This window comes from Aythya marila (assembly GCF_965140915.1).
Source record: "Aythya marila genome assembly, chromosome: 6".
NCBI classification, from domain to species: domain Eukaryota; kingdom Metazoa; phylum Chordata; class Aves; order Anseriformes; family Anatidae; genus Aythya; species Aythya marila.
The window spans coordinates 19696401-19709598 of record NC_139047.1 but is presented as its reverse complement, the minus strand read 5'-3'; the positions used below and the strand labels follow the sequence as shown (position 1 = coordinate 19709598).

Sequence of the window (13198 nt, the reverse complement as noted above, 5' to 3'; positions counted from 1 at the left end):
TGGAATTGGAGAGATGCACTTTGTGAAAAGTCTCTCGGTCTTACCATGAGAGGGCGGGGTCACTTCTGCACCACGAAGTAGTGCCTCTGGGGTGGGAAACTACAGAGGGATGCTTTGTGAGCTGCCACGGTGATCTGGCTTTCCCTCTAATGTCAACAGCCATTCAGCTTACCATGCTAAGAGTATGCAGGTGTTAAAAAGGGGGGAAAAAAAAAAAGGCAATTCAAGTAAATTCCCTCTGAGTACTTACTCGACCAAGTGATGTGCTAGAAGAATGCCTATTAATATACTGAATAAGGAAAAAGTGCTAAATTTCTTAACCTTAATTGGAAAAAAAGTGAACAGTGAGATACTGTTTAATTTAAACATGAAGAAGATTAAATGCAAAACAAAACAAAAAAACCAGAACTGTTAATTATGAGTAACTGTCCTTCTGCTGATGTTCACTAAACTGTTCACAAGGTGCTGTTCACTAAAAGCACGAAATTTTCAGTTCCTGGGTAATAAAAAATAGGTGGAAGTCTTAAATACTTTTATGCGTTGCAGTCAACAGAAAAATTATAGTCTCCTCCTCCTCTGCTGTCACAATTGCACTCCCACATAGGTAAGCTGTAAAGCCTGGAAAATGGTGGGGTGTCCGTCCCCTTGAGGAGGAGATCATGTTCTGCCTGCGGCGAGAGCACGCAGCTGCTCATGGGGAACAGAGGAAACAACATGCAGGTATAAGATGACAAACCTTTCAGTCTAAGGTTAAGAACAAATGAGCACAGCATTTTCAGGGCTCGGTTAATAAATGCTGACCAAGAGGAAATGTTCTGGCCTCAGCTGTACTACTTGTTTCCACAAAGAACAAGAACCTGCTCTAACTTGATGAAAGTAGAAGAACAAGTGCCATAAGGTATCTGTGCATGTATCAGCCAAAAACTAGTGAGGTGGGTAGATACTTGCCAAAAGTATTTGTTACCTTGACTTTAATTGATGCTAAAAACACTATTTTCCATTGCACTTTATAATGCCTATAGCTGTCGGAGACAAAATCATGTAAAGCTGCATCCAGGTACATTAAGCAAGCCAGATAAAATCTTGATCACAAATGGAAGGGGATTTATTATTACTCTCTTTAATCACAGTGTTAGAGAGAGGTTTGATGGAGCATTTGACAGATATTCCTATAAGGAAAGTAAGAGAAAGGAGTTTTTTTCCTTGATGCTGTAAATGACAGCAGATTCAACAGCTGTTTGTCATCCTTCACTGTCATTGATACCGCACTGATCAGACACTTTACTGAAGTGTGGTAAAGCTTAAGTCTCCATCTGAGCTCCTTTGTTATGTAAGGGAGGATTTCAGCACTGGGGCTGGTGCTTTGTGCCTGACATTATTGGTACTGAAGTTTTTAGTATTGTTTCCAGCTTCAGGAAGCCTTTTTGTTATCAGGTTCCTTGCATTTCACCTCCTCCGCAGGCATTACACTTCCATTTTACTTCTTGTTCTCACTATTTGGGTATTCAGTAGGTAGTGGAAACAGTAGCATGCTTCTTTTGTTCATCAAGAAAGGGTCTGTTGCAGAGCCAAGCCAGTGACCTTTTCTCCCAGTCTGTTGTGGGACTTCCCAGGAAGAGCTGGGCTCTGCCCAGCAGTGAGCTTGTCCGGTGCAAGAAGGTTCATGGGTTTGTCCTGTGAGTGCACACAGGGTTCAGCTGAGCCCTGAGCATGCCTGCATTAACTCCCTTCTGGTTAGTTTGCCCACGTCTAGGTGCTGCACTGCAGTTCAGGATTCTCCCCGTCCAGCCACAGCCTGCCCAGATTATCCCTCAGCTGTGGGGTTCACTAAGGGATGCACCCCACTGTTCCAGCTGGAACCACGTCTTCATGGAGAAGTGAGCTTCAGGCTAGGGCTGCATTGATTGTGGAGGTGGGATGGGGAGGTTGTGCTTACACTACGTGCTCTTTCTTAACCTCTTCACTCCAGGGCAACTGCAACCAAAGTCCAGTGCTACTACAGCAGTTAGGGTCAACTCTGAGAAGCTGAGGCAAGTCAAACAGGGGAGACAGGGAAGGGAAGAGGGGTGGGAAGGTGGTGTAGATCCCCCACAGTGTTAGCCTTCACTGCCTGCTTCTTGCCCACCTAGGATCCATTAGGTTTCCAAACAGCAACTTGGAAGCATTTTGCTGGAGGTGGCAGTGTGGCTTGCTGAGCCTTCTGTGGCTCAGAAGCAGCAGATTTTCTGCACAGTGTTGGTCTCTGAGACTTAATAATAATGCATGGAGTGCATTGCTTCTCAATTTGTGGTATCCTTTCTGGCTTTGTGGTAAAGTCTTTCTGGATTCTTCCAGTGAGGCTTATTTTATTTAGTATTCAGCATTTTAATTGAATGTAGACCTCTGTATCTGCAGCTCCTATAGCAAGCATCTCTCATAAGAAGCCTCAATACATCATAATATTTGACAGAGAAAAATGTGCATTTTTTGCTAGCACCTGTAATTTAGATAGCAAAATAATTGGGTAGGAAGCATCTCTTAGTTCTAGCTGAATCTGATATGAAAGACAGTTACAGCTTTTCAAACCTGGCTAAAACTATGAATTATCCTACAATATTTGTATGGCTCTAATTTAGGCAGCTGTCAGACAAAAATTCTGTATATTAGAAACAATTTTAGAGAGTCTGTGTCTGTTTCCAAAGACCTTTTTTGTTGTGGGAAATGAAAGGAACTCACTCACCACAGTAAGTACCACAGAGAAGTTTGAACCGATGAATTGGTTGCTGTCCCGAACAGAGAGATGGAGAGATTTCAATGGACTTTTACTGTTCTTACAGCCTCATGAGAGGCACATCAGAAACTCCAGGAGGTCTGTTACTTGTAAATGTTACTTGTTGTAACAAGTATCCTTTTCCATTTGAGGAGCAATGGTGGTGTAGGTGTGCAAGTTTTATTTTGTTTTCTGAGTGAAGGATGCATTCAAAAAACTAGGAAGAGCCTTTAATAGTCATCTTACTTCAGTTAGCACACAAAGACTCTTTGGACATTGTGTAAGACAAATCATAATTAGAACTAAAGTACCAGTTGGGAATTGGGCTATAATTCTGACTGCCATTTGTACTGTATTTTAATACGGTACAAATGCTTCCTATTTATAAAGACTCTACTAGTCTGATTCTCAGCTCGGGACTTTAGGCTCCATATCAACATCCTGCTTAGTGTTCATTTTATTTGTTTTGATGCTCCTCACATACTGTATTTTACATGCGTGTGTTGTTAGGCTTTGCCTGAGCTGGACTGCTCCACCTGATGGTGAAAGCAAGAAAATGCTTTCTTCCACACACACGGGATTCGTTTGGGACAATGATCTTAATGAAAGCATGTAGTGCTGTAAGGGTATGTGTGTCTTAATCCAGGGAACTTCCTAACAATGTTCTGCCACCTTTATACATGCATGTAGGGAAGCTAAGGTTATGTAAAGGAGTTGCACAAATATTTTGAATCCACAGCTTTCTTTCGTGTTTCTAATGAGATACCCAGTGGGTGGGTACTTGTGCTGTAGATGTGTGTTTCTCAGTCCAGATGCCTCCAGAACCTGAGATGCAGCTGTGCTTTGCAAGACATGCATAGCAAAAAGGAGTTGCTCTTGCTGATGCCTAAAAAGGGACGTGTGGCTGCTTGGTTACTGCTGGTTTGGACGTTTTCGTATTGCCCATTGTAGATATATTTAACAGTTGAAGATGTTGGGTAGAAGGGTTTGCCCATATGTTGTTTTCTACATAGAGCCTATTCAGTTGCACAGAAAATGAAGATAAAACTAAAGAACTCTGAAGAAAAAATTGCTTACAGGAACAGATTTAAAAGGCTTCGTTATCTCTTGTGGCATTGAAAAGGAAATAATCATATAAGTCTTTTGGAAACATGAAAAAAAGAAAAAAAAAAAAAACAGGACACGTAACTGAGCTGCATGTCTCCCAGTTTTTTATTTTGTCCAGAATGTTATGTACAGAGTGTTTATTTTTTCCTTTCTCTTTCAGACACCGTGGCTTTGGAATACCAGACAGTGCTGGAATGGGTACCCATATCAGGTAAAAGCTACAGTGCTGCCTAAAATCAGAAATGGCATCTCTGCAGTGCTCTGTTTGTACTATGGTGCAGCTCTATGTCAATATGTTACTGTGAAGAGGCTCCATGGTGTTTCAGAACATTGTTAGATGCTCCCTGTCTTGTTTGTGTTCAAGATGGGAAATATGAATATAACTATCACACCTATTTTGATATGAATCACATGATCTGAAAACAGATCTGGGAAATCTAACTGTGAAAGCAGACATCTGCCACAGTGGAGGAACGGCCATTTTTTTTTACAAAGTTCTGAGGATGCTGAAAGTTTTAGCAAAGCCAGAGATTCAGCAGATTGAGAAAAGTCATTCAGAAAGTGAGTTACAACTCTTAGATGGTGGTAATTATACCTGCTATATTGAAAATCATGCTACAAGTTGACAGGGTCCAACAGAAATTATGTAATGAAAACCATTATTAAAATCATTGTCTCCGAGACAAAAAAAAAAATCTACTGAGTGCTGATCAGGTTTATGTACTGGTTTTTCAGTTTGATTCTTCTTTTTCTTAACTAAGTAAAACTTCTAATCTCTTGTTTGTTACAGTCCCTTTGTAATTTATTCAACACAACATTGCAGAAATACAGCTGGACTTACAATAGATACGGTCAATTTAATCATTTCGGTGACAACTTACCCATAAGTGCAGATAAGTGCAATAAGTCCTATTGAATTAAGTCTATAGGTAATTGAAACCTAGTATTTTGACTAAGTTAAACTTAGTTAAACTTAACTTAAACTAAACTAAAGTTAATTAAACTTAACTTAAACTAAACTAAACTTAACTAAGTTAACTTGGTTAACTTAACTAAGTTAAACACTGTTGATCTTTTCATGGAGGGAAAGCCTCATTCCCCCCCCATTATCATTGTATATGGGTATAGAAGTTCTAAAGTTATTGTTAATAAAGCAGCTGACTATCTTAATTGTTTTACTAGAGATTTTCCCTGGTGAGTTTTCTTGCAATAATGAATTTAATAGTTGCAGCTCATTACTACCATTGCTAGCTCATGTTCTTGTCCCTTTTTATTACACCTAATTAAAAGCTTACTGACTGTATCACTAAATCAGAAAAGGGTTGTATTGGCCCAGGCAATAGCTTTAAAAGACTTATTTTGAGTGTATACATTTTCATGAAGTATAAGCATATGTCTATATTTAAATAACCCGTAGGCAACATTCAGTGGGCACCTAAAGACTGTTTTTCAATTAAAAAGAATCAGTCTACAAAAGGGAGTGGGAATAAAAGAGGCAACTGAAATGCCTCTTGCTGACTGAAATATCTCTTGCCCTGCTTGGATGCTTGGTTGGGCCAGTGTAGACTGTTCTAGAGATGGTTCTTGAGAGATGCCCTCGGAAGCATCTCCTGTGCCAGGGCCCCTCTCTGTCTCTGTGATGGAAGATATGATTAGCAGGAAATCATGAGGAAATTAGAGTAGCTCCTAGGACTGTCTCCTAGGCTGGGGGCTAAACACCCTATGCATGCCACCAACTACCTCCTTTGAAGTTACCCCAGGTTGGTTTTGGTTGTGAAAAAAACTCTGTCTTGTTATTTTTACTTCTTTTGCTTTTAAACATGTATTTAATAATGTTTATCAAGCAAGATGCCTGGGTAAATTTATATATTTTTTTCTTCACAAATGTTAACATGTTCCCAGAAAATGGTTACAATCTTTAAAGGAAGGCTTTAATATCAGAAAGAGTTAAACCTGTTTAAAAGTCACATTTTTAACATGTGCAGATGATATTATATACTAGTATCATATTTCTTTAATCTGCTCTATTATTGTTTCTTTTGCTGTGCTTTATACACGCATTAATGAGGTACAGCAAGATGTTTCAAGTAATCTTTCAAAACAGAGTATGAAAGGGCAGAATTTAGTTTGTTCTAGGTTCCTAATGGATATCATAAGTTTTTGGTATTACGATATTACAATACTGTAAAGATTTGTCAAGAGGGTAGATTGGGGAGCTTTTTTTTTTTTTTTCCAGAACCATCAAAGTTCAAAAGAGGCAACCATCATCATTTTTCATGCATAGGATGCTTATGTATAATTGAGTAATCCCTTGATGATTGCACATCTGTCCTATAGACCTCAGATACCTGTCATATCAGTTAAACCCTCTGTTAACCTTTTCTCATCTCCATCTTCCAGCCGCTGATGCCCGACCTTCATTATTACTACATTGTTGAATTGTCATTCTACTGGTCCTTAATGTTTTCTCAATTCATTGACATCAAAAGAAAGGTAAGAACATCAAGACTAAAAATATTGAAGGCTTTAAACACATACCTTTCTTGACCTGAGGAATATCTGTATTATCTGTGCAGTGGAACTTGCAGATAGTTGTCACTGAGAAACTGGTGTTGAGGTGCTTGTTTCATTCTATTCCTTGTTACTATGATGTACAGGGGTTTTTTTTCTGCGTACGGGAAGAAGAGCCTGGTGTAACCAAATATTCAAAGGGAAATGGCATCAGCTGAAAAGATTTCCTGCTCTTAAACAGTGACTTGAATGAAATTGATCACATACATGTATTATTTCTACTAAGAGTTTAAATGATGATATATCACTGACAGAGCAAGGCTACCTCATAAATTCATACCATCTTTTTTGTAAGATCTATGAAGGCTTTGAATTTATTCTATGCAGGCAGGGGAAAAAAGGGATACGTTTAATATTAAACACTGATGCTACATCTAACCTTTAGTTATCAACCAAACCTCTGCAGCAGTGCTACGTAATTGTTGAGGTTATCACTGCAGAAATGTGCTGTGTCTAATCAATCCCCCTACATTCATATTCAGCTCTCTGCTCTGAGCCATTGGCTGTACTTCTCTTTTTTGTTCTTCAGGGGGAGGAAAATTGAACAACATTGCAATTGCAACATTACATCTTTAAATAATATTTAATTGATTCCTGACTAGTTGTCTTCCTTGAAACGTAGTTGGAAGATACTTGAACAGCACCTAGGTATAGTCAAATACAATTCTGAAAAGGTCCATTGTGACAGTCAATAACACCTTTCTTTGATATATCTCCTGGGAAAATGCAATAGCTATTTCCCTTGTGACTTTGACAGTTTGTTCCCATTGGAGAGCTGAGCACAGAGTTTTAGACTGATCTTGTCCATATATAGGTGCAAACAATCTTTTGCACCTATATATGCATCTAATCTTTCTGTCTCTCTGTTATATATAAATGACTTAAATATATATATATATATATATTTATACACACACATAAAAATGACTGCTGAGAAGGCTTCTCGGCAGCCTACAGTAGAAATAGAAGGGGAGATGGAGGTGGAGAAGTGGATTGCTAACAGCTAAATAACACTTCAGTCACAGATTTGCAGTGCTTGACCCCAGAGCACTAAGTCAAAGCAGCATCCCATACATCTGCGGTGTCTGAGCATGAAGCATCAAACAGAGCGGGAGCACGGTATTGTAGTGCAGTGATAGCAAGTCAAAAGCCTTTCATTATAAGCACCCTGCATGAGACAGTGGAGAGAGATGCCATATATGTAAATAAAGTATGAGATCACCAACCAGTTTGCACTGTGGAGGCAGTTCTTTTTGTATTTTAAACAAAATTGATAACTAGGAAGATCAGACTGGAGAAATGTGGCCATGTGCTGGTGTCAGACAGTAAAACTGCTGTGTCCAGGGGCAAATGCAAGCTGTCAAGGAAACCCGTGAGTTGAATAATGTTAATGCTGACAGCTTACAGTAGTTGACAGACAGTAGTAGCACACGCTCCTGGGCATCAGGGCAATGGCAGCCGTCAGCCGGATCACAGCACAAAGCCAGAAAGTCCTCTCTGACAAGACAGCTCAGGATGTAGAGGGATATCAGACAGACAATGTATCAGGCTAGCGGGAACAGAGATGGTGCTAGGAAAACATGAGATGAGCCTCAACGCCCAGATCTCTCACATCAGGCATTCAGGAGCCCCAAATACATGGGTATATATACCAACAAGGAAAGGCTAAAAGTGTTACAAGTTCTCAACCTGTCAAATAAGGCAAGGGCAGGAAGTGTGATATTGGCCCAAGACTGAAACACTTGGCAGATTTTGAGACCTGAAATGTCTCAACAGATTGGCCCTGAAGGCCATGTTCCTAAGCTACTCTATGCGTTGCGAGACCCTCACTTCACTAGGCCAGCAAGTAAAGGTGCCAACGCAGTTAACGCTTCAAAGCCTGCAGGAAGTATGACCTTGACAGGGACATCAGCTCTTGCAGCACCATCATAGTTCTCTTTTAAAGAGCAGATTTAATTTTAGTTTAAAAAATGTGGAAACTTCTTAATGTACTCAGTATACAATGTGAGATACAGAGCTGGAAGAAGCAGCATATTTGCCAGCTAATATCAGACATGGCGATACTTCATGATAGTTTATGCAGAGCAGATTAACAGTTCTCAACCCTAGAAAACTGTTGATATTTTCTTGTTACTGTGAGAGAAATACTTTTATCTAAGTTGTGGTTATCATTTTAGATAGTTTTAAATTCAATAGGGACTGTCTTGTAGTCTGGGAGGATCAAAAGTGCCCTGGCAGCCTCATGCACTGCGGGAATTCAGCCAACTGGTTTTATGCAGCTGGCTTTCTCAAGGCAAGGTGCCGTAGGTCTTCTCTGAAAGTGCCAGTGCTTGGCACTGCCGTAACTCCAGCACTGGTCTTTTACTTTGTGTAGCTCAAGAGAAGTGCTACGTACTGTTTTCAAAGTCTTTTATTCTTCCCTAACAACAAATTCATGCCTTTAAAATGACTTCCAATTGGTATGCTGATTTTCAAACACCCATTTATCTTTATTCAGATTTTATAAGTTCCACCAGATTGTCTCTGCCTGCCTGAAGAGATATGAGCAAAATTTTAAGACTTTTGTCCATACCTGCTACTGGCATCAAGTTAAAGCAGTGAACTGAGTAGATTAACTTTTACAGTTTCATAATGGAGTGTTATTTGCTTCATAAACATCTACTCTGTTGCTGTAATGATGTTCTATTGTTAAGAGTTTCCATCCATTTTCAAAAACTGTAATCTAGTATCTTTTTTTTATTATTATTATTATTTTATCTTCTCTCTCCTGCTTCCCATACTCCTTTCTGTAAAACACAGAGAAAGATAATTAGATTGGCAAACTGTGTTACTCTCACAAGCCCCTGATAAGTTTTAAAAGCAGTGAGGCTTATTTAACATGCTTTCTGAATACCTGAAGTATTGCTTGCTACAAATACATTTGAACAGTATATTTAAGGAAATTTACAAAACTTCTACCTCAGTCAGTGTTTTAACAGGTTTGTAGAAGATCTACAGGCACATGCCATCTTTAAGAAGTTACAGCTGGAGGCTATAATTGTGCTGTAAATAAATGCATCTTGTGCAAATGTGCATACAGTTCAAAATATATTTTAAAAGGAAAAAAAGAAACTGTTCCTGTACAACTACTCATCTACTGTGTATGGATGAAAGTGCTTGAGTGAGCTGGGAACACAAGTGCCTCTTGACATTATAGAGACTTGCAACATCAGTTTCTGTGTATTCATTACCTTTATGTGTAATTAAAATCTAACACATAGCATCTTCAAGTATAGTAATAATTACTGACATGAAGAAATGGCACAAATGGGAAAGGACAGACCAGAGTAACAGGAGTATTCTTATTTATATCACACTGCCACTTTCTTCTAACAATTTTCAGTAGGTCAGTCCGGCATCTCTGTTTCAGAACTGGCAGGGTCATACAGCTGTCTCTTTTAAGAAACATTATCGGGGAAGGAGTTCCCTGGACAGCATTTCTGTAAGTAGTCTCATGCAGAAGTGCAGAAGACTGCTGCCCAAGAGCATTAGGTCTGCTTAGGAATAATCCATATTGTCAGGAAAGCCTTGAAGAGTTCCCAAGAGGGACTAGAAATGTAGTGTTTGTATAACATGAATGTGGCATCTATAAAAACAGAGGAGAATTTCTGCTTGGCTTCCTTGCTCATTTGGACTGCCAACGTGCAAATGTAATTGCAATTAGCAGGAAAATAAAAGACAGTGCCATAGCACTTGCAGCTGAAGCAGGTAGAGTGCTAGGCTGCAGAATGGCCATATGGGAACGCTAGCACCTTACTTATACTCCTGGGGAAAAGGGTAGGTGCTTTGTTTTTCTGATTATGGCAAGGTCAAATGGTCCCTATGTGGGGATTTCTGGTTACTAAAATGACTAAGATATCACATACCCACTCTCCAGTAAGATCCTCAGAAAGAGAAAAACAGCCTATATTTTTCCTTTTATTCAGTCTGTTTTAAGAAAATTGATTTAAAGCAATGGCTTGAGATGCCTGCTGAACGTATATGACTGTGATTCAGACTGCTGGAGAACAAATAATCTGGCTGAGGAATGTTGGATGTATATCAAACTAGGATACAATTTTATGCTTTTAGTCTGGTTGTGGGTTTGTTTTTTCATCTTTGTGTTGGAAATACTGGCAGTGCCTATTGATGAGTAGTCGTAGAAATAGAGGAGCTTGTAGCACTTGATAGCTACTCAGCTCCTGGGAGGAGGTCCTTTCCCTATGAGGGCAGTGAGTCAGCTCCAGCTGCAGGTTTTTTGCACAGCCTCCAGGTGTGCAGTGCAGTGCAGGTGAGTGCTGGTACTGGAAGTACAAGTGACATGGCATTCCCTGAACACAGAGGTGCCTGCTCCATTCCCAGGGAGAGGCAGTGTGCTGCTAGTTACTCTTCCCAGCACTGGAGAGAGAGAGCAGTGGGCAGCTGTAGCTACAGCTGTCCCTGTGTTAGTGGGAGCTCACCAGCACTTTCCCTGAAGAGCCTCAGACCTTTCTTCCCTTTGCAAGCCAGGTTCTGCCTCTCCAAAGGCTGCGCATCGCAGCTTCAGTTTCTCTGCTTTGAACCACTCAGCTGGAGACAGCTCAGCAGGACTGGCACATAACAGCTGCCACAAAGCCAAGCACTGCCTCCCAAAATGTTTGGTGAAGAAGAGCTTGCCTGGAGGAGCTGTTTCTCGTGGCTTCCTGGATCTGTTCCCTTAGACAGCCCTGCATGAGGGCCACTGCTGAGAGCTGCTCTGCTAGGTGGGCACCTGATGTTTGGAGGTACTCCCCAGTCAAATGATGTCTGTGACCTTTCCTTTAGGGTTTTGATACTACATACTCACGGCTGTTTTTTTTTGTTGTTGTTGTTTGTTTGTTTATTTTATTTTTTTCTTTTTTAAAATGATTTGGTGCCTTGCAGAGAAGAATCTCATCCCTATAGGTTCTGTTCTCCCAGTAATCAAGCTGGGAGCTTAAGCCAGGCAGACTCTGCTTTGCCTGCTCCTCAGCATGTGTCTGGGAATTTTATGGTCCAAGAGTTTTACTGTTCCCACCTTTTTTCAATAGTAACAGTTACTTTTTGACCAAATAACTCTGTGAGTTACTGGTTTTAAGACCAGTTAATCTGCATCATTTGGAAGGCAGTAGCTTAGATCTGAGCAGGAGGAGCTGCACCAGCTAATTTAAAGACTTTTCTGACACCAACACTGTGTGAAGACAAAGCAGCTTCATTAAAAACAAACAAGTGAAAAACTGGAACTGGGATTCTCAGCTGTGAAACTACTCAGTTGTGCTTGGCAGGTGACTGTCAAAAGCTCTTACCATAGTGGAAATATGTTTCTTGTATTTCTGTAGCTATTTGAACTCTTGTGAATGATGCATTATTTTGCAGGCTGCATGTTGATTGCTGTATAAAAAATATGGTGTAATTTATTTATAAGTACATGAGGCTTTTCAATGTAACTTCAGTCATAAATGGTTCATTTGGTTAAATTACTGTGAACTGAGAAGTGTAGGAATTTCCTAGCTTTCAATAATCTTTTTACCTTTTGTTAACATACAATGACCACTTTATTCAGTCTAAGTGAAATATATGTATTAAGTAGCAGGATCTTTCTGTAACATAACCATAATGCTGGGTTTAAAAATATCCATCCATTTTTGTATAAGAATATTGAATCTCACTATTTGGTTCACTGTTGTTTTTTGTTTTGATTTTTTTTTTCTGCTTCTTGCTGCTGCAGGATTTTGGCATCATGTTTACACATCACATTGTAACAGTCACCTTGATAACCTTCTCATACGTAACCAATTTGACACGAGTGGGAACCTTGACCTTATGTCTTCATGATGCGGCAGATGTTGTCCTAGAGGTGAGAAAATACGTGTGTCATCAGTGTCTCTACATGGTACTCTGGGGCTCACGTGTCAGTGGCTGGAATCTATTTGCTATGCAGAACAACTATTCCCTCAGCAAAGAGGCCAGTTCAAGAAGGTAGTGGTGATTAATATAGCACATTTCCTTGCTCAAATACATTACACTTGTAGCAGTGCATGTTTGTGCTTTCAGGCTGGTTTATCCCTTGGTAAGTTGCTTGTATAGAGCAGAGTCTGGTAATGCATTACATGCCGTGGAGGGTTACACATAGATTTTAAATATCACATGGTAATATCAAAGGTTAAAGATTGTGAAATCTGGAAAGTGGTGGCTGTGTTGGATAGAAGCTCCTGTTTCTTGACCAGTCTGAAGTGATGAGTTGAGGGAGAATCCTGTCTTTCAAAGAATCAAGGTGTCCTTGTTTGATTCTTCTGTGCTTTGCTGAGCAGAGGGCACTGGCCAACTTCTCGGCTGTTCTGTGTACAGGCAATGAGCTCAGTGCTGGTCCTGAGAATTTTCCAGGTTCCTGTGCCTCCTCATCTAGATGCCAGTATGAAGCAGCTGGCTTTGGAGAAGAGGGAATGATTGATACTCTTTTAAGTCAAGATGGTCTCTAACTTCTGTAGTGGAAATTTAGAGATTTTCTCATCCTGTACATGCATCCATTTTTAGACTGCTCTGAGTAATGCTAGGATTGCTCTGTGAACTCTCCAGCAGGATCAATTAATAACTGTTTTGTCTACAAGTATTTTTAAAGTAGTTTCAAGGATCCTGTTACGCAACAACGCAGCCTCACTGTATGATTCACCTATCTCAGAATCAAAATCCTGCCATTTTGATTTGATTATGCTGCAACTGTTTTTATTTTTTAATCCGTTCTTAATGTAGAAGTCA

The 13198-nt window shown here is 39.9% G+C and overlaps 1 protein-coding gene across 2 annotated transcripts in view; it reads left to right on the top strand.

The window, feature by feature from the left end:
- CERS6 (ceramide synthase 6) overlaps positions 1–13198 on the top strand; it is a 120992-nt gene that overhangs the window by 78105 nt on the left and 29689 nt on the right. For both annotated transcript variants that reach the window (XM_082763391.1, XM_082763390.1), the window contains exons 5-7: positions 4017–4067; positions 6257–6349; positions 12171–12299. In XM_082763391.1, the coding sequence (XP_082619517.1) occupies positions 4017–4067; positions 6257–6349; positions 12171–12299 (273 nt within the window). The remainder of the gene's footprint in view (positions 1–4016; positions 4068–6256; positions 6350–12170; positions 12300–13198) is intronic.